The sequence below is a fragment of the Eleutherodactylus coqui genome, chromosome 4 (genome assembly GCF_035609145.1).
Source record: "Eleutherodactylus coqui strain aEleCoq1 chromosome 4, aEleCoq1.hap1, whole genome shotgun sequence".
NCBI classification, from domain to species: domain Eukaryota; kingdom Metazoa; phylum Chordata; class Amphibia; order Anura; family Eleutherodactylidae; genus Eleutherodactylus; species Eleutherodactylus coqui.
In genome coordinates, this window is record NC_089840.1 from 286225628 (window position 1) to 286252413 (window position 26786).

At 47.8% G+C, this 26786-nt stretch overlaps 1 protein-coding gene across 1 annotated transcript; it reads left to right on the forward strand.

The window, feature by feature from the left end:
* The first annotated feature begins 527 nt into the window (after positions 1-527).
* On the forward strand, positions 528-20405 carry LOC136624378 (gastrula zinc finger protein XlCGF57.1-like). Its single transcript, XM_066598345.1, has 7 exons — positions 528-594; positions 5534-5665; positions 14231-14410; positions 14500-14623; positions 14706-14770; positions 15141-15243; positions 17752-20405. Exons 2-7 carry the CDS (start codon positions 5588-5590, stop codon positions 18843-18845), a joined length of 1644 nt encoding a protein of 547 aa, XP_066454442.1. The 5' UTR covers positions 528-594; positions 5534-5587; the 3' UTR covers positions 18846-20405.
* The last annotated feature ends 6381 nt before the right edge of the window (positions 20406-26786 follow it).

Here is a 26786-nt window from a genome sequence, read left to right on the forward strand (position 1 = left end):
CTCGGCTCCGCTCCTCCGTCTCACACGCGCTCGGCTCCGCTCCTACGTCTCGCACGCGCTCGGCTCCGCTCCTCCGTCTCGCACGCGCTCGGCTCCGCTCCTCCGTCTCGCACGCGCTCGGCTCCGCTCCTCCGTCTCGCACGCGCTCGGCTCCGCTCCTCCGTCTCGCACGCGCTCGGCTCCGCTCCTCCGTCTCGCACGCGCTCGGCTCCGCTCCTCCGTCTCGCACGCGCTCGGCTCCGCCCCTCCGTCTCACACGCGCTCGGCTCCGCCCCTCCGTCTCACACGCGCTCGGCTCCGCTCCTCCGTCTCACACGCGCTCGGCTCCGCCCCTCCGTCTCACACACGCTCGGCTCCGCTCCTCCTTCTCGCACACGCTCGGCTCCGCTCCTCCGTCCCTCACACACGCTCGGCTCTGCTCCATACACTCTCTGAATATATCCTCCCACAGCAGAGTCCTGCATCCACTGAGCGGAGAGACCTGGTCATGTGACCCCTTGTCTCCTCCCACACACTGATCACATGACGGTGACATCATCACAGGTCCTGTAAGCACAGAACAACCCCACGGCTCCTGTCCGGCTGCAGGTGGAGGTATGTGGGGGCACCAGCACTGGGGGGCGGATTTATGGAAGCCCATAGCAACCAATCACAGCACAGCTCTCCTGAGGAGCAGGTAGTGCTATAAGCTGCGCTGTGATTGGTTGCTGAGGGGGGTGGCACAATGTTTGTTTTAGACATTTTCATGAATCTCCCTCCATCTGTCGGGATCATAGTTGTAGATGTATCAATGGGGAGCTGGAAAATAATCGCAGTGCGCTCACATCTACCTGCCAGTTTCATACCAGTGTGATGCAATGCATTCCTGCTCCACAGGCATGAGGAGGGTGTCATCTCTTAAGGAGACTTATAAGGCCATGCACACTCCTCTGGGATATACAGATAGTCCCCGACTTACGAATTTTGCTAGATACGAACAATCTGCTCTGCACAGTATGATGTAATGCTATGGCATTACATCATACTGTGCAGGATTCTATCAAGCCTGATAGAAGCCTGTCCGGTCAGATCGCGGTTGCTAGGCAGCCGGGGGCCTTCTGAAAGGCCCTAGGGCTGTCTATGCAGAGCGCCTAGCAAGCCGTGCGCTTGATGGGCACTCTGCATAGGCAGCCCTGGGGCCTTTCAGGAGGTCCCCGGCTGCCTAGCAACCGCACAGCATCCCGCGATCTCATCGTGGGACGCTGTACGGGCCCCCTGAACGTCGGGTGCCGGCTGTTTCTTACAGCGGGCACCCGGCGGCAGCAGTTCCGACGAGCCGCGCCACTCGTCAGAACTGTTAACACTTTAAATACCGCTGTCAGAGTGTTAACAGTACCGACAAGCGGCGCGGCTCGTCGGAACTGCTGCCGCCGGATGCCGGCTGTAATCGCAGCAGGCACCCGACGTTGTATGGAGCGGGATCCACCCGCGATCCCGCTCCATATAACCATTTGTTCGCAAGTAGGGGACTAACCGTATATGCAAATACTTGATTTGCAGGAATGTTGCCATCCAATAGGTGGCGCCACAGAGGTATTGTACCATCTCCCTTACTTGTATAAGCTCCATAGGGAATAATGGGCAATTTTCATGTGAAAATCACAAGTGCAGCTATGCCAGCGTGACGTCTGACATGTATAAATCACGGGTTTACAAGTGGGATGTTAGTATAAGTTTCTCAGCCGGGGGTTGTTCTCGTGTAAATGCATCCTTAACCCTCGCAAGTCTGGCCTTTCCCCCAATCTAGGAGCATGGTGGCCTAGAATGGCTGTTACTTCTCCGTTGCTCTCACACATTGGTCGCCAATATTCCCTTCTCTCTCTGTAGTGAATGTGTGCGGCTCCCCGTGTGGTAGAGGACGGCTGTTACTTCTCAGCTGCTCTCACACATCGGTCACCAATATTTCCTTCTCTCTCTGTAGTGAATGTGCGCGGCTCCCCGTGTGGCAGAGGACGGCTGTTACTTCTCAGCTGCTCTCACACATCGGTCACCAATATTCCCTTCTCTCTCTGTAGTGAATGTGCGCGGCTCCCTGTGTGGCAGAGGACGGCTGTTACTTCTCAGCCGCTCTCACACATCGGTCACCAATATTCCCTTCTCTCTCTGTAGTGAATGTGCGCGGCTCCCCGTGTGGCAGAGGACGGCTGTAACTTCTGAGCTGCTCTCACACATTGGTCACCAATATTCCCTTCTCTCTCTGTAGTGAATGTGCGCGGCTCCCTGTGTGGCAGAGGACGGCTGTTACTTCTCAGCTGCTCTCACACATTGGTCACCAATATTCCCTTCTCTCTCTGTAGTGAATGTGCGCGGCTCCCCGTGTGGCAGAGGACGGCTGTAACTTCTGAGCTGCTCTCACACATTGGTCACCAATATTCCCTTCTCTCTCTGTAGTGAATGTGCGCGGCTCCCCGTGTGGCAGAGGACGGCTGTTACTTCTCAGCCGCTCTCACACATCGGTCACCAATATTCCCTTCTCTCTCTGTAGTGAATGTGCGCGGCTCCCCGTGGCAGAGGACGGCTGTTACTTCTCAGCTGCTCTCACACATTGGTCACCAATATTCCCTTCTCTCTCTGTAGTGAATGTGCGCGGCTCCCCGTGCGGCAGAGGACGGCTGTTACTTCTCAGCTGCTCTCACACATTGGTCACCAATATTCCCTTCTCTCTCTGTAGTGAATGTGTGCGGCTCCCCGTGCGGCAGAGGACGGCTGTTACTTCTCAGCCGCTCTCACACAACGGTCACCAATATTCCCTTCTCTTTCTGTAGTGAATGTGCGCGGCTCCCCGTGTGGCAGAGGACGGCTGTTACTTCTCAGCTGCTCTCACACATTGGTCACCAATATTCCCTTCTCTCTCTGTAGTGAATGTGCGCGGCTCCCCGTGTGGCAGAGGGCGGCTGTTACTTCTCAGCCGCTCTCACACATTGGTCATCCATAATGTTCCCTTCTCTCTCTGTAGTGAATGTGCGCGGCTCCCCGTGTGGCAGAAGACGGCTGTTACATCTCAGCCGCTCTCACACATCGGTCACCAATATTCCCTTCTCTCTCTGTAGTGAATGTGTGCGGCTCCCCATGCGGCAGAGGATGGCTGTTACTTCTCCGCTGCTCTCACACATCGGTCACCAATATTCCCTTCTCTCTGTAGTGAATGTGTGCGGCTCCCCGTGTGGCAGAGGACGGCTGTTACTTCTCCGTTGCTCTCACACATCGGTCACCAATATTCACTTCTCTCTCTGTAGTGAATGTGCGCGGCTCCCCGTGCGGCAGAGGACAGCTGTTACTTCTCAGCCGCTCTCACACATCGGTCACCAATATTCCCTTCTCTCTCTGTAGTGAATGTGCGCGGCTCCCCGTGTGGCAGAGGACGGCTGTTACTTCTCCGTTGCTCTCACACATCGGTCCCCAATATTCCCTTCTCTCTCTGTAGTGAATGTGCATGGCTCCCCGTGTGGCAGAGGACGCGCCTTACTTCTCAGCCGCTCTCACACATTGGTCACCAATATTCCCTTCTCTCCCTGTAGTGAATGTGCACGGCTCCCCGTGCGGCAGAGGACGGCTGTTACTTCTCAGCCGCTCTCACACATCAGTCACCAATATTCCCTTCTCTCTCTGTAGTGAATGTGCATGGCTCCCCGTGTGGCAGAGGACGCGCCTTACTTCTCAGCCGCTCTCACACATTGGTCACCAATATTCCCTTCTCTCTCTGTAGTGAATGTGCGCGGCTCCCGTGCGGCAGAGGACGGCTGTTACTTCTCAGCCCCTCTCACACATTGGTCACCAATATTCCCTTCTCTCTCTGTAGTGAATGTGTGCGGCTCCCCGTGTGGCAGAGGATGGCTGTTACTTCTCAGCTGCTCTCACACATTGGTCACCAATATTCCCTTCTCTCAGTAGTGAATGTGCGCGGCTCCCGTGCGGCAGAGGGCGGCTGTTACTTCTCCGCCGCTCTCACACATTAGTCACCAATATTCCCTTCTCTCTCTGTAGTGAATGTGCGCGGCTCCCCGTGTGGCAGAGGATGGCTGTTACTTCTCAGCCCCTCTCACACATTGGTCACCAATATTCCCTTCTCTCCCTGTAGTGAATGTGCGCGGCTCCCCATGTGGCAGAGGACGGCTCTTACTTCTCAGCCCCTCTCACACATTGGTCACCAATATTCCCTTCTCTCTCTGTAGTGAATATGCGCGGCTCCCCGTGCGGCAGAGGACGGCTGTTACTTCTCAGCTGCTCTCACACATTGGTCACCAATATTCCCTTCTCTCTCTGTAGTGAATGTGTGCGGCTCCCCGTGTGGCAGAGGACGGCTGTTACTTCTCAGCGGCTCTCACACATTAGTCATCAATATTCCCTTTTCTCTCAGTAATCAGGCACTAATGTTAGTCTCTGGGTCTATCTGCATGTTCCCATAACCCGGCGCGCTCGGCCCTCTTTCGCTCTGCAGATGGGAAACGTCCGGTGAAATCTGTGGGGAGTGACGGAGGTACAAGCGCCATAGTATGTAGTTGGGTTTTTTAGCCATTTTTCGGAATGCCTTTCCTCACATTGGCGGTTCAACTCCCCACATTTGAACAATAGCAAGAGGGACAATTCAAGTGTGGCAAAGTTTTTAGGCAACTTTCACACTGGAGACGAAATCACAGACTTTACTTGCGATGCGACCGTGCTGCAAATCACATGTATGTGAAGCCGATGCTTTCCTATCTGTTCCTTCACATTAGCACTGTTTTGTACGCAGGTACATTGCGAGAGAGAAAAAACGTGGCGTGCTCTATACGGGCGCAATATGTGATGCTCTGTAGCTGATGTTTCCCTATAGAATAAGAAAAGAAAACAATATAGCTACAAAAGAATCCTGCGCCCATAGGGCAGCCCTAAGAGGGGATTCTGGGGTCTTTAGTAGCCCCAAGAAATAGCTGGCGCTTACTTTGAAAGGGGGGGGGGGGGTATGGTAACCACAGAAGCCCCTCCTAGTGCAGACACTTCAAATAGATGTAGTAGCACCGCTGGAGTATTCCGACCAGTACATAGTGGGAGAAGTTGCCTTTATTGTTGACAGAGTAGGCAATGCGTTTCGGTGCATCTTTTCCTATAAAGCCTTCCCTTGTGTTGCAGCCCATCGCACAAAATTGCGTTTTTCGTGCGATGTGATGCAACTTTTACAGTAGGAAGTCCTACTGTTTGTCCCTAAAATAAGCCCTAGCTACATAAAAAAAACAATAAAACAAACATTACATTACCTAACAAGTGTTGTCCCCTCCACCACACTTCTCCTCTGGCAGTTCTGCTACACTTGTCTGTAGTCTTCAGTCGTCACTTCCTGGTCAGAGCGTTTATACATCCCGCCTCCAGGAAGCACTGGCCCTGATTGGCTGAGCTGCAGTGCTCGAGAGCCAATCACTTCCGCACTCAATGAACCAATCACGGCTGTCGCACCTTGACTTCCCTTTCTTGTTGAAGCTCCAAGATGATCCGTATTTATTAACTCTTGTGATTCCAGGATCCTCGGCTGATACCTTTTTATCAGATAATTATCCTGATTAACCCAACAAGGATGGAGAGGAACCGGGACAAGATGGCGGAGAGTATATTCACCCTCACCCTAGGGATACTCTTCCAGCTTATAGGAGAGGTGAGAGATTCTGGGGATGACGTCACGTTCCATCATTCTTATCTCTGTCAGTCTCTGTTCACATCTACGGCAGAGGATTTACTGCAGATACATGAAGGACAGAATAACCCGTTGCGCTGTTTTTCAGGTAAGATGACGGACCCCTAATATAAGACAATGGGGTCTGTCAGGGACCACTGAGGTCTGTCATATGACGGATCCGACACTCTTGTCAGTTTTGTTCTTCTGCTACTATGATGGAACAAAGGAATTGATGAACACAAATGTCAACAGAAGCTTAACCCCTTAAGGACGCAGCCTTTTTTTCGTTGGTTTTACTTCCCCACTTTTAAAAAAGCCTTTTTTGGTTGTTGCTTTTTGATTTTTCTTCCCCACTAAAAAATCTTAACTCTTTTATTTATCCATCCACGTAGACGTCTGCATGTTGTTTTTTGTGGGACGAGTTACATTTTTTAACGGTACTATTTATTATACCTTATAATGTACTGAAAAACATAAACAAAAACTAAGTGGAAAAAAAATCTTTCTGGGGTCTTTTTTCTTGGGTGCACACACTACAGACACTACAAACATGACATGATAAGTTTACTCTGTGGGTCTGTCCGATTACTTCGATACCAAATTTATATATATATTTTTTCACTCTACTACGTTTATTTTTTTTCCAAAAATATTTTATTTTTTTAGTTCTTTTTTGCCGGGATCTTTTGACAGCCATAACTTTTTTATTTTACTGACAAAATAGTATGTTCACCTTTGCTCTTTTATTTCCTTTAACCAATGTGTTTTGGAAAAGATTGCTTTTGATTGTTTAGTTTTGATGCTTGTATTGTTTGCCAAGCCATTGCAGACCAGAGGAATGACTAATTAGCAATATCCATGACAGTAAACTGATGGCTGCTTCTGAGCCGCTCCCGCAGCGTCCCTCCCTGAGTAATGGCCCATTTACATGTAACTATTATCTGAGCGGTAATCCTGCAGTGTGACTGCAAAGAAAATCGCTCACTATTTCTTTGCAAGTCGTTATCTCTGACTTTCAGTCAGCATAAAAACTATCGCTGAATCGCTTCTTGTTCCGTGTAAATGCTCTCCACTCAGCGCTTCACTTAGAAGGTGAAGCGCTGAGCGAGAAGCCAGCATGAACCCAGCGATCCAGTGGCAAAGTCTGTCTAAATGTTCTGCAGGAGTGCTAACAACTTTAGCGGTGATGTCAGCGCTCGTGCAGTCATTTAACGGACTGGCATCCGCTGTAAAAGAATGAGCACGCTGTGAGGGGGGTACATTACACAGTAAGGGATTTCTGAGAAACGACCCCACAGAAGATTTCTTCAGTAACAGGAAGAAGGTGCTACATTATCATTTGTAAGTTCATATGAGTCTTTCACACAGGGGAGTGCAGTCTATGGAGAGCTTATATGTCATTGTTTGTTACTTTCACTGCAATACATACATAGTGATAGAGAATAATTAAACCTGTGATATGTATGCAGGGAGAAAACGTATTACACAGGACTGTATGACTGTGTCGGGAGATGCCGCGCCTTGTAGCACTCTTATTTTGTCATGCTCTGCTCTACATCCAGATCATCTGCCCCCTCCCACCTGCCGAAAGTACAATAGGTGAAGCTCATCTCCCACCACCTTATCATTTGATCTAGAGATAAGCATATAAGTGTAGTTGATTACAATGCCATCTGTTCCACCACCAGCAATCTACACTCCCCCCCCCCCCCCAAATAGTGAACAGAGAGGTAGCATTATGTGATATTGAGTGAGCATGGCTAAACAGCCTCTGAAAGTGGAGAGGGAGGGGAGCTGAGTATGTGTTCCTTCATGAGAGACCAGCTGATCAGTGCTGAGAACATCCCCAGCCAGACATAACAAGGCAGGACTAAAGGCAATGCAAGTATCAAGTTTTCTAAATGTATCAGAATGAAAACTTAAAGCAAAACACAGATAATTGCTTCATTTCTTTCTGTAGGAACTTAGTAGGATATGTGTGTATTGATTTTTCATGCAAAAAAGGTTTCCATAGGCTTTAATATCACATGGATATAATTAGAGATGGGAAGATCTCTGGAAATTGGTAAAGACAAACGTGAACAGAACCTTAGTGATTGATGAATATAACTGGGGAGGTGAAAATGTCTGCAGTAGAGATGAGCGAACGTATTCGTCCGAGCTTGATATTCGTGCGAATATTAGGGTGTTCGGGATGCTCGTTACTCTTAACGAGCACCACGTGGTGTTCGGGTTACTTTCAGTTTCCTCTCTGAGATGTTAGCGCGCTTTTCTGGCCAATTGAAAGACAGGGAAGGCATTACAACTTCCCCCTGTGACGTTCAAGCCCTATACCACCCCCCTGCAGTGAGTGGCTGGGGAGATCAGATGTCACCCGAGTATAAAAGTCGGCCCCTCCCGCGGCTCGCCTCAGATGCCTTGTGAGTTAGCTGAGGGAAAGTGCTGCTGTTGGTGCTGCTGTAGGGAGAGTGTTAGGAGTGAGTGTAGGCTTCAAGAACCCCAACGGTCCTTCTTAGGGCCACATCTATCCGTGTGCAGTACTGTGCAGGCTGCTGTTAGCAGTGTTGCATATTTTTTTCTTTTCAAAATCGGCTGTCTGCAGAGCATTGCGCCTTGCAGTAATACTACAGGGAGAGAATTGTGTAGGCAGGGCCAGAAGACATATTTTATTGATTGAATATAGTCAGTGGGCCCTCCGTTTCCCAAAAAGGGAAAAATTGTATTTGTCCTGCAGTGTTGCGCCAATTTATTTCCTGCCTGTGAAAAGTCACTGCTGTGCTGCACTTCATATAACTGCATTTCTGTGCAACACATATCTTATCTGATTGAATATAGTCAGTGGGACCTCCGTTTCCCAAAAAGGGAAAAATTGTATTTGTCCTGCAGGCTTGCGTCAATTTATTTCCTGCCTGTGAAAAGTCTCCGCTCTGCTGCACTTCATATAACTGCATTTCTGTGCAACACATATCTTATCTGATTGAATATAGTCAGTGGGCCCTCTGTTTCCCAAAAAGGGAAAAATTGTATTTGTCCTGCAGGCTTGCGCCAATTTATTTCCTGCCTGTGAAAAGTCTCCGCTCTGCTGCACTTCATATAACTGCATTTCTGTGCAACACATATCTTATCTGATTGAATATAGTCAGTGGGCCCTCCGTTTCCAAAAAAGGGAAAAATTGTATTTGTCCTGCAGGCTTGCGCCAATTTATTTCCTGCTGGGAAAAGTCACTGCTCTGCTGCACTTCATATAACTGCATTTCTGTGCAACACATATCTTATCTGATTGAATATAGTCAGTGGGCCCTCCGTTTCCCAAAAAGGGAAAAATTGTATTTGTCCTGCAGGCTTGCGCCAATTTATTTCCTGCCTGGGAAATCACTGGTAATACAGCATGCTGAGGGGTAGGGGTAAGCCTAGAGGACGTGGACGTGGCCGAGGACGCGTAGGCCCAAGTGAGGGTGTGGGCACAGGGCGAGCTCCTGATCAAGGTGTATCACAGCCGACTGCTGCGCGATTAGGAGAGAGGCACGTTTCTGGCGTCCCCACATTCATCGCCCAATTAATGGGTCCACGCGGGAGACCTTTATTAGAAAATGAGCAGTGTGAGCAGGTCCTGTCGTGGATGGCAGAAAGTGCTTTGAGCAAGCTATCATCCACCCACAATTCTGCATCCAGTGCTGCAAATCCAAATCCTCTGGCTGCTACTCCTCCTTCCTCCCAGCCTCCTCACTCCACTACAATGACACATGCTCAGGAGCGGGCAGACTCCCAGGAACTGTTCTCGGGCCCCTGCTCAGATTGGGCAGCAATGGTTCCTCTCCAAGCAGAGGAGTTTATCGTCACTGATGCCCAACCATTCGAAAGTTCCCGGGGTCCGGGGGATGAGGCTGGGGACTTCCGGCAACTGTCTCAAGACCTTTCAGTGGGTGAGGAGGACGATGACGATGAGACACAGTTGTCTTGCAGTGAGGTAGTAGTAAGGGCAGTAAGTGCGAGGGAGGAGCGCACAGAGGATTCGGAGGAAGAGCAGCAGGACGATGAGGTGACTGACCCCACCTGGTGTGCAACGCCTACACAGGACAGGTCTTCAGAGGGGGAGGCAAGGGCAGCAGCAGGGCAGGTTGCAAGAGGCAGTGCGGTGTCCAGGGGTAGAGGCAGGGCCAGACCGAATAATCCACCAAGTGTTTCCCAAAGCGCACCCTCGCGCCATGCCACCCTGCAGAGGCTGAGGTGCTCTAAGGTCTGGCAGTTTTTCACAGAGACGCCTGACGACCGACGAACAGTGGTGTGCAACCTTTGTCGCGCCAAGATCAGCCGGGGAGCCACCACCAACAGCCTCACCACCACCAGCATGCGCAGACATATGATGGCCAAGCACCCCACAAGGTGGGATGAAGGCCGTTCACCGCCTCCGGTTTGCACCGCTGCCTCTCCCCCTGTGCCCCAACCTGCCACTCAGATCCAACCCCCCTCTCAGGACACAGGCACTACCGTCTCCTGGCCTGCACCCACACCCTCACCTCCGCTGTCCTCGGCCCCATCCACCAATGTCTCGCACCGCACCGTCCAGCCGTTGCTAGCGCAAGTGTTTGAGCGCAAGCGCAAGTACGCCGCCACGCACCCGCACGCTCAAGCGTTAACCGTCCACATAGCCAAATTTATCAGCCTTGAGATGCTGCAGTATAGGGTTGTGGAAACGGAGTCCTTCAAAAGTATGATGGCGGCGGCGGCCCCGCGCTACTCAGTTCCCAGTCGCCACTACTTTTCCCAATGTGCCATCCCAGCCCTGCACGACCACGTCTCCCGCAACATTGTACGCGCCCTCACCAATGCGGTTACTGCCAAGGTCCACTTAACAACGGACACGTGGACAAACACAGGCGGGCAGGGCCACTACATCTCCCTGACGGCACATTGGGTGAATTTAGTGGAGGCTGGGACAGAGTCAGAGCCTGGGACCGCTCACGTCCTACCCACCCCCAGAATTGCGGGCCCCAGCTCGGTGGTGGTATCTGCGGCGGTGTATGCTTCCTCCACTAAACCACCCTCCTCCTCCTCCAACGCAACCTCTGTCTCGCAATCAAGATGTGTCAGCAGCAGCAGCACGTCGCCAGCAGTCGGTGTCGCGCGGCGTGGCAGCACAGCGGTGGGCAAGCGTCAGCAGGCCGTGCTGAAACTACTCAGCTTAGGAGATAGGAGGCACACGGCCCACGAACTGCTGCAGGGTCTGACAGAGCAGACCGACCGCTGGCTTGCGCCGCTGAGCCTCCAACCGGGCATGGTCGTGTGTGACAATGGCCGTAACCTGGTGGCGGCTCTGCAGCTCGGCAGCCTCACGCACGTGCCATGCCTGGCCCACGTCTTTAATTTGGTGGTTCAGCGCTTTCTGAAAAGCTACCCACGCTTGTCAGACCTGCTCGTAAAGGTGCGCCGGCTCTGCGCACATTTCCGCAAGTCCCACACGGACGCTGCCACCCTGCGCACCCTGCAACATCGCTTTAATCTGCCAGTGCACCGACTGCTGTGCGACGTGCCCACACGGTGGAACTCTACGCTCCACATGTTGGCCAGGCTCTATGAGCAGCGTAGAGCTATAGTGGAATACCAACTCCAACATGAGCGGCGCAGTGGGAGTCAGCCTCCTCAATTATTTTCAGAAGAGTGGGCCTGGTTGGCAGACATCTGCCAGGTCCTTGGAAACTTTGAGCAGTCTACCCAGGTGGTGAGCGGCGATGCTGCAATCATTAGCGTCACCATTCCTCTGCTATGCATCTTGAGAGGTTCCCTGCAAAGCATAAAGGCAGATGCTTTGCGCTCGGAAACGGAGGCGGGGGAAGACAGTATGTCGCTGGATAGTCAGAGCACCCTCCTGTCTATATCTCAGCGCGTTCAGGAGGAGGAGGAGCATGAGGAGGATGAGGAGGAGGGGGAAGAGACAGCTTGGCCCACTGCTGACGGTACCCCTGCTGCTTGCCTGTCATCCTTTCAGCGTGTATGGCCTGAGGAGGAGGAGGAGGAGGATCCTGAAAGTGATCTTCCTAGTGGAGACAGCCATGTGTTGCGTACAGGTACCCTGGCACACATGGCTGACTTCATGTTAGGATGCCTTTCTCGTGACCCTCGCGTTACACGCATTCTGTCCACTACGGATTACTGGGTTTACACACTGCTCGACCCACGGTATAAGGAAAACCTTTCCACTCTCATTCCCGAAGAGGAAAGGGGTTCGAGAGAGTTGCTATACCACAGGACCCTGGCGGACAAGCTGATGGTAAAATTCCCATCCGACAACGCTAGTGACAGAAGGCGCAGTTCCGAGGGCCAGGTAGCAGGGGAGGCGCGGAGATCAGGCAGCATGTACAGCCCAGACAGTGCAACAGTCTTTAAGGGCCTGGACAGCTTTATGGCTCCCCAGCAAGACTGTGTCACCGCTCCCCAGTCACGGCTGAGTCAGCGGGAGCACTGTAAAAGGATGGTGAGGGAGTACGTAGCCGATCGCACGACCGTCCTCCGTGACGCCTCTGCCACCTACAACTACTGGGTGTCGAAGCTGGACACGTGGCCTGAACTAGCGCTGTATGCCCTGGAGGTGCTTGCTTGTCCTGCGGCTAGCGTCTTGTCGGAGAGGGTGTTTAGTGCGGCTGGGGGAATCATCACAGATAAGCGTACCCGCCTGTCAACCGACAGTGCCGACAGGCTAACACTCATCAAGATGAACAAAGCCTGGATTTCCCCAGACTTCTCTTCTCCACCAGCGGACAGCAGTGATACCTAAGCAATACGTAGGCTGCACCCGCGGATGGAAGCATCGTTCTCTCTCACCATCCACAACGGGGACATTTCTGCTTCATCAATCTGTGTATAATATTCCTCCTCCTCCTCCTGCTCCTCCTCCTGAAACCTCACGTAATCACGCAGAACGGGCAATTTTTCTTAGGGCCACAAGGCTCACTCATATAATTTTTCTCAAAAATTTTTATACGTTTCAATGCTCTTAAAAGCGTTGGAACTTTAACTTGAACCAATTTTTCGTTAAACTGGGCTGCCTCCAGGCCTAGTTACCACTTAAGCCACATTAACCATAGCGATTAATGGGTTTCACCTGCCCTCTTGGTTGGGCATGGGCAATTTTTCTGATGTACATTAGTACTGTTGATACAGCAATTTTTGTGGGCCCTCGCCTACAGTGTAATCAAATTAATTTGTAGCCCACCTGCATTACAGCTGACGTGACGTTACATCAGCTGTGTTGGGCAATGCAATGGAATATTTTTATGTACCGCCGGTGGGTTCCAGGAAGCCACCCATGCTGTGGGTCCACAGAGAATTATAAATGCATCTGTTTCCACTTCTAAAGAACCCCAGTCAGACTGGGGCATGCAGTGTGGGCCAAAGCCCACCTGCATTTAGCACGACATTACTACCTCAGCTGTGTTGGGCAATGCAATGGGATATTTTTATGTACCGCCGGTGGCTTCCTGGCACCCACCCATGCTGTGGGTCCACACGGCGTTTAACCTACATGTGTCCACTTGTAAAGAACCCCAGTCAGACTGGGGCATGCAGTGTGGGCCGAAGCCCACCTGCATTAAACATGACATTACTACCTCAGCTGTGTTGGGCAATGCAATGGGATATTTTTGTGTACCGCCGGTGGGTTCCAGGGAGCCACCCATGCTGTCGGTCGACAGGGACTTCACAATAGGGAGTTGTACCTGCCTGTGTCTATGAATTAAAAAACCACGGTCTGAGTGGGGCATGCAGAGACACCTTGACAGAATGAATAGTGTGTGGCACATAGGTTCCCCATTGCTATGCCCACGTGTGCAGCTCCTGATGGCGGTGGCACAGGATTCTATTTCTCATTGCTTCTGTACAGCATTGTGGGCTATCGCCCCGCCCCTTTTAAAGAGGGTCGCTGCCTAGCCGTGCCAACCCTCTGCAGTGTGTGCCTGCGGTTCCTCCTCATGGCAGACGCACTTATAAATAGACATGAGGGTGGTGTGGCATGAGGGCAGCTGAAGGCTGCGCAGGGACACTTTGGTGTGCGCTGTGGGGGGGGGGGGGCGGTTGGGCAGCATGTAACCCAGGAGAAGTGGCAGCGGAGTGTCATGCAGGCAGTGATTGTGCTTTGTTGGAGGTAGTGTGATGCTTAGCTAAGATATGCCTTGCTAATGAGGGCTTTTCAGTAGTAAAAGTTGTTGGGAGGGGGGGGGCCCCCACTCTTGCCGGTATTGTGGCTTAATAGTGGGACCTGTGAACTTGAGATGCAGCCCAACATGTAGCCCCTCGCCTGCCCTATCCGTTGCTGTGTCGTTCCCATCACTTTCTTGAATTGCCCAGATTTTCACACATGGAAACCTTAGCGAGCATCGGCGAAATACAAAAATGCTCGGGTCGCCCATTGACTTCAATGGGGTTCGTTATTCGAAACGAACACCCGAGCATCGCGATAATTTCCTCCCGAATAACGAACACCCGAGCATTTTGGTGCTCGCTCATCTCTAGTCTGCAGTGATATTTATGGATGTGTCTCCCCATAAACAGGATTACACGGTAGTGAAGAAGACTTCTAGTGATGGCTGTCAGGCCCCGGTGTCTGATGGATGGGGAAGACCCCTGAGCCCAATCACAGGGCCTCCACCTCGCCCCCTGATACTGGAGGAGATCAATGAGCAGAAGATCCTAGAACTCACCAACAAGATGATTGAGCTGCTGACTGGAGAGGTGACGCTGCTGGGAATGCTGGGACATTATACAGTAACGCTATGGCGGTATAACGTGTCTGGGTGATGACGGTATCATTGTGTTGTCAGGTTCCTATAAGGTGTCAGGACGTCACTGTCTATTTCTCCATGGAGGAGTGGGAGTATTTAGAAGGACACAAGGATCTGTACAAGGACATCATGATGGAGGACCACCAGCCCCCCCTATCACCAGGTAATAGACAGGACTAAATCCACACGGCCTTTATTATTTGTATGTAGAGAATAAATTCAGTGGCTGTCTGTGTTTTCTGCAGGTAGATCCAGTAAGAGAACAGCAGCGGAGAGATGTCCCCGGCCTCTTCTTCCACAGGATGATCAGGTAGATGGAGAGAAGGTCTCATGAAATCTCCCCTCTGGTCTGTGGGACGGCTGGGAAGGTCTTGTGTTCAGTCTTATTATATGATTGATACTTGTGTAATGAGAAAGCTGGAAATGGCAGGATTACAGCCGACCGCAGACATTAGATCTCCGCATCTTATCACTATTTTCTGCTTCTGGAGACTTCTGGTTGGAATAAAGAAGCAACAGGTTGGAGTTATACAGGAGACCTGCAGCTATTTGGCCCAGATCACTACTGCTGTCATGTCATTCCGGCTCCTCATACTAATTAATGACCTTTTCTGGCCATATAAAACCTCCCACACGACTTCTCCAACTGTGTGATGACTTTTACAATATTTATTTCACAGCTGGTGAAACTGGAGGAAGATCTGATCCCTATTGATGCTACAGAGACACATGTGAGGTGGTATCAGCCATGTAAGGAGGAGATCCCTACAGATGACCCCCCAGGTGAGACTACATGTAGAGAAGAGTCTGTGTTGTCGGGGTTTTCAGCTGTATATTCCCTTATAGAGCCATAGTACATATGGAGTCGGCCCCCTCATGGAGTCAGTTTGGTCATTAGTCTGCTGAAGGTTATTGTGTGCAGCTCTGGTGGTGCTCTTCCTGTTCATCTTTGCATAAAGGGTCTGTTACATCTGTTGGGCGTACCTTGCCTACATACTGGACTTACTGGCAGGCATAACATTGGGACTGACAAACAACCAAAACACGCACCTTACATACCCGCACGCATTACCAGATGGAATAGCTGTCATATGTACAAGGTATTGGTTCAAGAACTTGCCAAGTCACTTATGCCCGCTTCAAGGATCTTTGTTGTCTCTCAGGTCCTTACTCTAATTAGACAACTACCCACAGGAAATATGCCTGCAAGCAGGGCAATTATCCTGATAAGGATGACACCGCACTTGATGCTGAAGACCTAACTCACCCAGAGATGGCTTAGCGATCCACTGCAGGACAGGACACAGTTCAACCACTAGGGACAGCATGCAACACAGAACACGACAGTTTATACCTAATGTCTGGCCACTTGCTCAGACCCACAGAACACATCACTGTTCACACACCTATACACTAAAAATGCCTGTTCACAACTGATGTCTAACCACCTGCACCGACACTGAACATGGCACTGTTCACACCTACATACACAACACATAACAGGGATGCAAAAAACCAAACCCTAGAGTAAAGGGGGCTGAAATATATGGGCAGCAGACCAGTGGAGATTGGCTGGCTGGAGAACACCACACCCCTCCAGTTCAATCATGTCACACCTGTGGAAATGTGCTCCTGGAAACCCATAGTACTACATACAGGTCCCAGAAGCACAATCTAATAGTATCATATGCCGATCCTAATCCTGTGGCTAACCGATCACTATGTTCCTGCACTCTGCAACGGGTACAGATCAGTCATCATGATGGTTTTCTATTAATCCTAGAATACATGGTGATAATTATATTATTTCCTCCTAGTATTTTAGTCCGGCCGCAGGCGCCGTGTAAGAAGTCCTCTCCAGGCTGCATTCAGCTTCTCACATCCCGTCTGCTCCCGGCTGGGACTCCATGTACTATAAAGAAAGGAGCAGTATTGTACAAAGTACTCCATGTCTCTCCTTTTTGTAATTTTTCGGGTTGTTGTAGGTTACGTCCACCCTGGGCAACATCATTTATTAGTCACTCCCATCCTCCATTAGTGCCTTTGCGCGTGCGCAGTTACCATCAGGGCGCGTTCACGCTCTGTATTGCGCACGTGAAATTGAATGAATGGGACCCATTGATTTGAATGGGTTTATTCGCATGTGGCTTTTTATATGTATTTCTGTATGTGAACATGCTGCGTATCCAGCCGTGTGAATGAGCCCGTATTGTGTTTCCAATCCTCTGTTGCTGAGAAACCAGAGTTACTGGGCATGCTCAGTAGGAAGTTACACACATCTTCGTTCCACTATCGATCAGCTGCGTTAGTGAATGGCTACAAATATATCTGTGCCCATTGATAATGGCGGTGCCGGGCTTCTAAAAGTGTCTTTATTCCCTGGTCAGCAGACTATAGTTACAGCACAGTACAGGGCAGTTTACAGCAGGGGGCGTCAGCAGCTCTTATCTACGGTTCGTACGGCTCCTGCGCTCTGTAACCTTACAAGCTGTATGAGCCGCGGATAAGAGCAGCAGCTGAGAGCGCCCGCTGGATGTAGGAAATTACCATCACCGCAGGAGGAAATCAGTGCAGAACACGCCCTACAATGTGGAAGAACTGGGCTTCACTGGAGATGAAAAATGTAGAAGAGTTTATTGGCTAAAATGATTGATACTTAAAGGGGTTGTCTCGCGGCAGCAAGTGGGGTTATTCACTTCTGTATGGCCATATTAATGCACTTTGTAATATACATCGTGCATTAAATATAAGCCATACAGAAGTTATACACTTACCTCCTCCGTTGCTGGCGTCCCCGTCTCCATGGCGCCGACTAAAGCTGCCTTCTCCTTCCATTAGACGCGCTTGCGCTGTCCGTTCTTCTGCTCTGTTGCTCGCACCGGAGAGCTGGTCTGCACATGCGCAGAAGACGTGCGGCGCGAGCACGCCGGAGCGGCCCCATTCAACAAAGCAGAAGACCGGACAGCGCAAGCGCATCTAATGGAAGGAGAAGGCAGCTTTAGTCGGCGCCATGGAGACGGGGACGCCAGCAACGGAGGAGGTAAGTGTATAACTTCTGTATGGCTCATATTTAATGCACAATGTATATTACAAAGTGCATTAATATGGCCATACAGAAGTGCTGAACCCCACTTGATTTCACGGGACAACCCCTTTAAGGGTGGTTGTCAGATTAGGTGCTCCACAAATTATTGTGCCTGCTATTAAATCATTTCAACAATTGAATATAGAAATGTAATAAAATATAATTGTGATATTCAAAAATATTAAAATCCTTTTTATTGATGGCAGATGATGACACCAGGAGCTCAGAGGGACAGCTGATATCAACAGATTGTAAAGCAGAAGAATATGGTATCACACAAGATACATATGAAGAGCCTGCCAATATCCCAGATATACCCTCAGCCCTTCACATCAAACTTCTATCATCTGATCCTTCTAAACAGGTTCCATCTTCTGATTCATCACAGACTGATGAGCAACATAGAATTTATGGAAGAGAGGTTGAACATAAAGGAGTTGACACACAGAAAAAGTCCTATTCATGTCCAGAATGTGGGAAATCTTTTACACAAAAAGGAAATCTTGGTACACATCAGCTAATTCACACACGAGAAAAGCCATATTTGTGCTTTGAATGTGGGCAATCTTTTACATTTAAATCACATTTTGTTAGACATGAGCGAATCCATACAGGAGAAAAGCCATATTCATGTTCTGAATGTGGGAAATCTCTTAAAAATAAAAAATCTTTTGTGAAACATCAGAGACTTCACACAGGGGAGAAGTTATTATCATGTTCAGAATGTGGGAAATCTTATACCCAGAAATCACAGCTTGTTGATCATCAGAGAACTCACACAGGGGTGAAACCATATTCATGTTCAGAATGCGGGACAGGTTTTACTACAAAAGCAGTTCTTGTTAGACATCAGATAATTCACACAGGGGAGAAGCCATTTTCATGTGCAGATTGTGGGAAATGTTTTAATGCCAAAGGAAATCTTGTTACGCATCAGAGAATTCACACAGGGGAGAAACCATTTTCATGTGCAGTTTGTGGGAAATGTTTTACCCAGAAATCAGATGTTGCTAGACATGAAATAATTCACACAGGAGAGAAGCCATTTTTATGTGCAGATTGTGGGAAATGTTTTATCTCCAAAGCAAATCTTGTTGGACATCAGAGAGCTCACACAGGGGAGAAACCATTTTCATGTGCAGTTTGTGGGAAATGTTTTATCTCCAAAGCAAATCTTGTTGGACATCAGAGAATTCACACAGGGGAGAAGCCATTTTTATGTACAGATTGTGGGAAATGTTTTAATATCAAAGGAAATCTTGTTGCACATCAGAGAGCTCACACAGGGCAAAAACCATAGTAATATGTTGTATTTGACAAATGTTTCACCCACAAAATCGCATTTTTTCAAATAACTCATCAGGGAAGAAGCCATCTTCTTTTTATTTTTATTTTTTGCTATTCTTTTTAATTGATAAATAGTACCATAACAATCCCACATTCCTTCCTTCTCAGTCTTCAAGTACCATATTTGGTCCCAGGGCAAATAGGGAGGCGGGACTTTACATGTTACCCCACTGAGGAGAGCGAACAGAACTATTTCATCCCTTCTGTTGTCACCCCCCCATCTTAGAAGAAAAGAAGGCACGTTTAGGCATTTTCGAAGGTGGACAGCCTACAATAGGGTTCTGCCTTCTTTTGTCCAGAACACTCCTTTCCTTATTAAAGGCTGGTGAGTGACAGGGAAAGTGGGGACATTGCCAGAACCGTGAAGCTCGCCATCCGGCCTCAAACTTTTTGGGCCCACAATCAATGCAGGTCCCCCAATCATTGAGAGGTATAATGGGTAAGTATAGTCTTCCCAAGGGTAAATTAATTATTTTTCAACATAGTAAATTACCAACTTGTGAGCAACAACTCCTCTCACACCTGTCTGGGTTCTTGCTGTGGGCTTCTCTGGTGCTTGTTGTGCTTTTTGGGGGGTACTTTCCCTCGTTCTTGGTCTGCTGTGCTTATCTCTGAGGGTCTGTTGATTTCCTCTATCTCACCGGGCTGGTGTATGCAGTGATATGGGTTTGATCTCCACGCTGCTGTTTTACTTTTCCTCTGTTTTACTGTTTGCCTCTATGGCTTCTCCGCATCCTGCCTGGTGATTTGAAGGATGCACAGACAGTTCTTTCTATCAGCTGAGCAAACACTTCGGTGTCCCCTCCTATACTTCCAGATGAGGGCTGTGTTTCTCCCATCCCCCTTCGGTGTATCATCAAGGGCGGTGGTGCTGCATGTGGGGGAGGGAAACTCTTACTAGTGTGGTGTTCATTAAATACTCACAAATATATATATATATATATTTTTATATACCCAATATATCCACTTTCTCGTATATACAATGAAACTCTCCATTTCCCTAAACTCTAACAGACTTTTACAGAAACTAACATTAAGTGGAACACTCTACTTCCTGATTCCTAGCAAACTTTAGGAGAAGCAAGTCAGACACACGTAACCGCAGTCTTAACATTACCGCTTTTAGCAAAGGCACTTGTCAACATAAGCAGTTTACGGGAAATTTATGCAAATATTAGTTCAAGTCATAGCCTCCAATCATATCGGACCATCCACACGTGGTGCCCAAGACAACCCACTCATCTCGTCCTGCCCCCTCCGGACTGATACCACGTGACGGGCAATAACAGATGACCAGATAAAGGAAGAATCTGTGGAATAAGCGCTGCGGAATAAGATGGCGGAATAAAGATTATTATTATTATATTATCTCAAGACTCTTATCCAATAATCAATCAATACGTTGTATCTATGTAATCTTTGGCCTGCCTAAAAGGGCAGATATGTTAAACTTTATAAAAGAGGCTACATGCCCACAAATAAAGCAGAGATGAGGAAGTTTTCTTATACTGAACTTGTGTCAGTGTGATTGCTTCAGGCTGTGCGCACAGTCTCATAACATTAATTTGGAAGGATGCAAACATTCCTATTGATCACGCCGTGGACCCCCAAAGGTCATCCATGACATTTCAGACCTTACCTGGTCATCCACTGTGATTCTCGACAGGCTGGACAGACTGTATCTGATGACAGCACCTCTTTTTCTTGCAGGTCTTCCTGCGGGGCAGACCACATAAGAGGCTTAGGTCTTACCGCTCTAAGTTATCATTGGAGTCCCGGCTTCTTCCTCTCATTCAGCGCCTCCTAGCATGCATCACGAAATTTTCCATAGACACAGCAGTCGCTCAGAGGGCGAATTATCTGAGTCTTTCTCTGACTGATATGGTTCAAAAAGTATTTTACTCAGCTGCATCATCCATAAAAATGCATACAAAATGGACATTGGATTGTAATAAAAAAAACTGTGACAACATTGACCATTTCTGCCTTGCTTTACATTTACTTAATGTCTTATATAGTAATTTTAATACAATCTCCAGCTCACGTCTCTCCAAGAGATCCATCAGTCTGAAGAAAGTTAGAGGAGGAGAAAGAGATGAGAAATAAACATGGAGAAAAGGAAAGGAAGGTGCGGGTAGAGTACTCATATGAGGGGGAGGGGGGAAGGGTAGAGGGAATGGGGAGTAGGAACCACCTGTCCATCTTAGGGCGAATGCCCACGGACGGATTTCTGCTGCGTTTTCCTCGTCGGAATTCCATAGCTATTAGGTTCTATTGAACCTAATAGCTTTCTGCCTTCCAGTGCTCACATGCAAAGTTATGCCGTGGATCTAAACCGTGGGCAAAAAATTGTGGCATGTTCTATTTTACCGTGGATTTCCATAGCGGGAGATCTCCATTAATTTGGCATTAATGGAGAATGCGGAATTCCGCAATCACTCGCAGTCAATATCGCATTTTTAAACGTGGTACTCCCATGGTGTAAATTCGCAGGCATATCAAGCAATGCTCCTGGGCATGCGCCCTAAGTCAGAGATCTAAATTAATCACAAAGTCTAGCCTTAGTCTATGCTTTATAAGTTACTGGCATTGTATACCATGTAAAGGCGTAATAGCCCATCCACAAGCCAGGCATTCAGAGAAGAGCGAAACTGTAACCACACTGCCCAAGTGGCATAAAATTTTGTAAACCTTAGCTAATCTTTAGCACATAACTCTTCCATGTATGTTAGGTTGTCTAATGACTCTAGCCACATCAGCCTCAAGGGAGAATGATAGATCTCCATTTCCTGGGGATAATCTGCCTCATGACCAGAAGTAAAAATCTCAGAAGAGAGCTCTTTATTCGGGACAATGAGCCCGGAATGACTGACAACAAAGCAATTACAGGTGTCAGGTTGATTGGACTTTTGCATATTGACTTGTACAATTCAGCCACCTCCTGCCAGAGAGGTTGCATTAATGAGTGGATTAATGTCCCTCACTACCGGAGGTATCTCAAACAGTTTCGGCTGCTGGGGTTAGTTTTGTCAATCCAACCGGTGTCTTTATCACAAATGCCAGAATTTTATAATTAAGCTCCTGCATCCTGCTTGATATATTCATTTTATGAGTCAGAACGCACACTGTTCTCCACAACTTCCCTGAGGGGCAACTGCCTAGGTCCCAGTCTCACTCAAGTCTTTCTTCCTCCTTTGTTTTTGTCTCTAGAAGTCTTCTGTATAGTGTAGAGATTTTCAAAGGTTCATCTGGGATCAATAAACACAAACTCTGGAAAGCAGTCACAGACCTCCCCAGCTGCCTTAGACTGCCAAAAGACCTCACATAGTGGCAGAATTGTAGGTATTGGTACCACGCTCTGGTCGGTGAGTCCTCTTCACCCAAAATCTCTCACAATGATTTCATCCTAGATTCTATCAACAAATTCTGAACCCCGGGGAACCTGATCCACTCAGCTGTCAGGGAAGTACCCTGTAGGAAGGCCTGGATTTCTCACCAGTGGAGTTAGGAGCCCCGGTCTGGATCTAAGCCCTGATTTGGTATCAGGGGCAGCCCACGCTCACATAAGATTGTCCAGGAAAGTGGACATTCCCAGGTTCCTGTGTCTCTGTGCCCAGCAACCAGACACACCCGAGTCCTCCAAACAGGGCCAAGTCTTGTTCAGCCTCTACTCACTGTTTGTATGTTCTACAATAGGTCTAGTATGCATTTTGTCTGCGAGGCCTTGTAATATAGTAAGAAATTTGGTATTCCCATTCCTCCCCACTCTTTAGGGCTAGTGAGGGCTCTCCAGTTCTGCCTCGGCCTATGGTTTCCCCAAATGAACTTCATTATGGACTTCCTAATCCTGGATAAAAACTCCCCTGATAATTTATAGACACCATCTGGAAGATATATAAAAGCTTTGGCAGGGAGTTCAATTTAACTCTGTTTACCCTACCGAATCAAGACAGCAGCAGGACCCTCCATCTGTGCATGTACGCCTTGAGGGCCATCAGTAGGGATCTATAGTTTTTTTTCAAAAAGGTTGTCAATATCTGCTGTAATCACGGTCCCCAAATATTTAATCTCTTCCACCCTCCAGACAAAAGGGCATGCGGACTGTAGCGTTCCCACTATTGCCTTTGACAGTGTCACATTAAGTATTTCAGATTTATTTAAATTTACTTTAAATTTAGACAGTTTCCCAAAAGTCTCAAATTCTCTAAGATACAGGCGGTGCTATTCTCGGATTGGTGACATATATCGAAAGTTCGACTGTGTACAAGGCGGCCTTGTGCTCCGTTTATCCGGTCTCAACCCGCATATATTGGTGTTTGCTCTCAGCACATTTGCCAGCATTTCCATTACTAATATGTATAGAAAAGCAGACAGGATACAACCCTGCCTATTGCCATTGTTGATTCTTATCAGACCTGACAATTGTCCATTTATGTGTGCTCAAGCAGTCAGGCCATGGTAGAGGGCCATGAGCCAGCTGATAAATCTGGGACTTATGCCAATTATCTTTAAAGTCTCCTAGAAATAACCCCAGTCCACCCTATCAAATGTCTTTCCTGTATCAAACGCCTTCCCTGTGTCCACCGACAATAGATACAGAAGGTCCCCCAATTGACGAGCCTTTTCCACGAGCGTAGGCGGTTTTACGTGCTCCCACCGGCAGCTTAAAAACACGTGAACGGGCACACAAATCTAACATTTGTGCACCTGTTCAGACGGCATGGGCCGCAGCGTATATGCGCCGAGGCCGCAATGCCATTTTTTTTTGTGTGAACATCACAGTTTTCACCCTATGCGGTTTTTCCTCTGCCATATTCATCATCTTCTGTCATTTCTACAGCAAGGCCTGGATATAGGCTTAGGTCTGTGTTCCCTGAAGGGTCAGATATCCATAATATCTGTTCTGTTCCAGTGCCTATTGGCCTCGAAGTCTGCTATCTGTACTTTTGTGTAAGGAGTTGTTCATGCCCTTCCTCCATACTGTTCTTCCATACCACCTTGTGACCTGAATCTGGTGCTGAACGCACTTCAGTCATATCCTTTTGAATTATTAAATGAGGTTCTAGTACGTCTTCTGACCTTCAAGGTGGCCTACCTGGTAGCAGTCATCTCTATCCGCAGGGTTTTTGAGCTGCTGGCCTTATTAGCCACATGTAGAATCCAACCTGCCCGTGCACATGAGGCCTTATAGTTATTTTGCTGTAGCTCATTTGCAGTGTTTTCCTGTTATACCTACTTGGCTGCTCCTTCTGCTTGCATATGAACCGATTAGATGGTGCCTGCAGAGCGAGGATCCAACACTTATATCTGCTTCCAAGTAGAAGTAGCTTACCCACGGTAAAAAGCCATGTCCCCAATGAACGAGATGAGAAAGCGTGTTTACATTGAAAACCAAAATCTTATTTTTCTTATTAAAAATAAGTCATGTAGAAAAAATAAAAATTGCCATTTTTGACTAAAAAACGATTTACTATCGGAAAATGCAAAAAACCTTCCTACAAAAATTGGTATTGCCATACTCCTAACAACCTGTAGTATAAAGTAGTTATGCTATTTATTCTGAATGGTGCTCAAGGTGAAAAGAATAATTATATACAATACAAAGAGATTTGCAAAAAACAGAATAAAAAGAGATATAAAAGTTGTATGCACCCCAGAATTGTACAAATGAAATTGTCAACTGATTCTGCAAAAAAACTCAACCTGCCCTCGCCCGGCTCCATAGACCGCATTATAAAAAAATTATAGTTCTCTGAGTTTGGGAGCGCAAAATAATAATGCCGATGAAAAATTCTTTTATTGTGCAGTATTTAAAGATAACACTACATAAACTTGGTATCACTGTAATCACACTGACCCTTAGAATAAAGCTAACATGTCCTTTATACCGTACGGTGTACGTAATAAAAACAAAACCAGTACAACAAGGACAGAATCACTGTTTTTCCTATTCATTCTCTCCTGCCAAAACCCTAATGTACTCTGTACAGCCTATGTACGCCCCCATAGTATAAAATGATATATCCCAAACAAAACCACTTCTAATACACCTAGATGAATATGGGTGTAGCTTCCGAAAAGGAGTCCCTTGTGGTGGAGGTTCTACTGTTCTGGGGCCGCCCTGAGGCCCTGTAGATGCAAAATGGCATACAAAGATGATTCCATCAACATCTGCCCGTCTATCCTTCCCAGTCCTGCTATGCATCCAAACAGCAATTTATGTCCACATATGAGACGTTTCTGTACTAAGGAGAAAATGGCTAGCAAATTTGGTGATGCTTTTCTCAAACGGCCCTCCTGCTACAAATCATAAAATTTGAGCCAAATCTACATGTTTGTGAAAAACAATTGTGATTGTTCTCAGTAAAAGAAATCAGTTAATCTTGTAGATATGATACCTTTTAATGACTAACAAAAATACATGATGATACAGCAAGCTTTTGGGTTCTTCTTATCGACCCTTCATCAGGCTGATGAAACTGGTTTGAATGGGATACAATTATAACATACAAATGCAGAGGGGAGGGGGGACACCCTTCTTCATCTAAATAAATGTTCACACAGAAATTTGAGACTTGAAAAAACACCAGACAATCTGAGCAAAGAGATAAATAATGAATCAGTCCACTGAGCCCAGGAATGTGACAGTTTTATGATGTCTGTTCTCTACTTTACAAACTGCACATAGAAGGAGATGGAAACACTACCTCTGCAGCACTACCAATTGGATGGCAACATTCTTACAATCAACTTCTGAAGTTTTATGAAAAAGAACAATAAACAAACAATCACTGGGAAGAGGACACCCGTCTTGACCTCCTTCAGACCTTTCATATTCTTCACTTATGCAAGAATCCCAGACTGAGGTTCACTCCATTCTTGAGGGTATCAAACATTGCCATAAACTTATACTCCCAAATTCTTCTGTGTCGTAGTGATTTGAAGTTGCCCCTCAGTATGATAACTCTCATCTGCTCTATGCTATGTCCGTAACCACAAAAATGTTTTGCCATAGGTAATTCCCGTAATTGAAAAACAATTGCAAGTTTAGATTTTCATGGCACAATATTAGCAACTACCACAGAACACACGTGGGGTCAAAACACTCACTACACCCCTTCATGAATTGCTTGAGGTGTCTAGTTTCCATACCTCATTATGGAAGTTCATTATATTCTTGCTCTCTCTTTTTGTGAGGGTCTCCTTACCAGCTCGTATTTATTATCTTCTTACTATTACTAATAATAATCTTTATATAGTGCCAACATATTCCGCAGCTCTTACAAGACAGGGGAAATGAAAACAAAACCACAGTTACATGAAGTAATCAATTGATAGAAACAGTAGGGGTGAGGGTCCTGCTCCCCAGAGCTTACATAATACAAATAATGGGGTGATACAGAAGGTAAAGGGGCTGGAGATGTGTATGGTATGGCGAGATGGAGGGTGAGGGGTGCTATTAACATTGACCTGATCTGGGTCTCTCATCGGTAGAGCCAACAACTTCCCAGCAGGGAGATGCAGAGGCGATTTGGCTCTAGCACGAAGCTCACATACCGACACAAAACAAAAAACATCACGTCTTAAAGACGGCTACCAAAAAGCTTGACTTATTAACTTACGCGTATTATTGATGCCAGGATGACCCACCAGAACAGAACTATGCAGCTCTGAAAATACCTGAAACCTCAAATGTAGCGGAACAAAAAGTTTGTCTTTAGGCAAGCCAGCTGATGCCAAATCTTGTGCCATATGGATCTGCTCCTCAAGACCCAGAGACACCGCTGACACCACTACCCCCTCTGACAGAATGGCTGCAGGGGGTTCATCGAAGACCATTGGAACAAAACTCCTAGAGAGAGCATCCGCCCTAATATTATGACTGCCAGGTCGG